This window comes from Sapajus apella, unplaced genomic scaffold (assembly GCF_009761245.1).
Source record: "Sapajus apella isolate SASKATOON/1434 unplaced genomic scaffold, GSC_monkey_1.0 scaffold5583, whole genome shotgun sequence".
In the NCBI taxonomy this organism is placed as follows: Eukaryota; Metazoa; Chordata; class Mammalia; order Primates; family Cebidae; genus Sapajus; species Sapajus apella.
Window position 1 is genome coordinate 2,946 of NW_022442507.1, and position 1,477 is coordinate 4,422.

The 1,477-nt window shown below is 53.5% G+C and overlaps 1 protein-coding gene across 1 annotated transcript in view; it reads right to left on the reverse strand.

Moving 5' to 3' along the window:
* The window catches only part of LOC116547932 (rhophilin-2-like), a gene marked incomplete at its 3' end in the record, with an annotated part of 3,726 nt that extends 2,550 nt beyond the window's left edge, over positions 1-1,176 (reverse strand). The window contains exons 1-2 of the mRNA XM_032273676.1: positions 935-1,176; positions 370-526 (exon numbers count right to left, since the gene is read on the reverse strand). Of these exons, the coding sequence (XP_032129567.1) occupies positions 370-526; positions 935-1,072 (295 nt within the window). The remainder of the gene's footprint in view (positions 1-369; positions 527-934) is intronic.
* Positions 1,177-1,477: the final 301 nt, after the last annotated feature.

Consider the following 1,477-nt stretch of genomic DNA (forward strand, 5'->3'; position numbering starts at 1 on the left):
GGGATTACAGGCATGACCACCGTACTTGGCCTGCATTAATTTTGATTCTTTTAAAATATTACCTTAAAATGTTATTTATCTTGATTCCTGCATTTTTGGCATTCCCTTAGATTCTAGATTCCAGGTGAAAACTCTTGCACCCGGGCAGAATTAAAGGTGTCCCCTCTTCCTCCCTCCAAAGGAACTTATAACCCCTGTCCCCACCATGGCCTGTGCAGCAGCTGCTTCAGTCATGGGTCATTCCCATCCTCTGCCTTCGGCCTGTGAGCATCTCCAGGGAAGGCAGGTAGCTCTTGCTCAGCTCAGAATCACCCCGGGGCAGCTGGACCATGACCCCGGCCAAACCCCCGAACGCTCCCCAACCCTTACCCTGGTGGTCAATGAGAAGGATGGCAGTGAAGTAGTGGGCAAGGGCCGCGTAGTGGTGGGCCTTCACGCAGGCCAGGCTGGCCCAGGAGTAGGGGATGTTCTCTTTCACTGGTGCCTGGCTCATGGCTGCGTGCAGCTGCTGGTAGACCTCTCCCACCTGAAACAGAAGGGGCACTGGGAAGGGGCAGCCTGGCACAAGGGCCCTCATAAACCCAACTGCAGAGAAAGAGCCCTTTCTTCTCCCCATGCAACGGCCCCTGCAAGGGGCCGCTCCAGAATCTGGGAGCACCTCCAAGCAACCCCTTGTTCTGTCATTGTCACAGTTAACAGGGAATCAGGCTGCCGTCATTATGCTGGTTTTTAGGCTGAGCTGCAGATAGAATCAATGATCCGTATCTGAAACACCAACACTTGCCAAGAAAACTCAAGCCAGCAGCCCTGGCCAGAGCTGGCACACTGCCCAGGTCACAGGCAGGCTCCCGTGGGAAGTCCCCGCTCCTTCCAGTGCTCCTGTGCCGGCGTCTCCTGCCCACTCCCCAGAGTCACAGGAACCAGGAAGTCTTACCTTGGCAGCCTCCTGAGCCACCTTCACCAACATGAAGAACTCATTCCGGATCCCGGGAAGGCTGATTTTCTCAAACACGCTTTCTTGGGCTTGAGCAAGCATCATTTTGACAAGCACACTCAGCATGGCAGGACTCATGTCGTAACTTGGAGTATGGGTAAATGTCTCTTTCAGGTAGTTTAAAACCCCTAAAAGTGGAAAATGTTTTGCCCATTAGTTCAGGTTCATATTTACTTCACCATGCTGCTGTAGAGAAAGACAGCAGGCTGGGTGCGGTGGCTCATGCCCGTAATCCCAACACTTTTGGAGGCCAGAGTGGGCAGATCACTTGAGGTCAGGAGTTCAAGACCAGCCTGGGCAACATGGTGACATCCCTTCTCTACAAAAAACCCAAAAATTAGCCAGGTGTGGTGGCATGTGCCTATAGTCTCAGTTCCTTGGGAGGCTGAGGCAGGAGATCACTTGAGCCCAGGAGGAGGCAGAGATTGCAGTGAGCCGCGGTCTCACCACTGCACTCCAATCTGGGTGACAAAGCAAGACTCC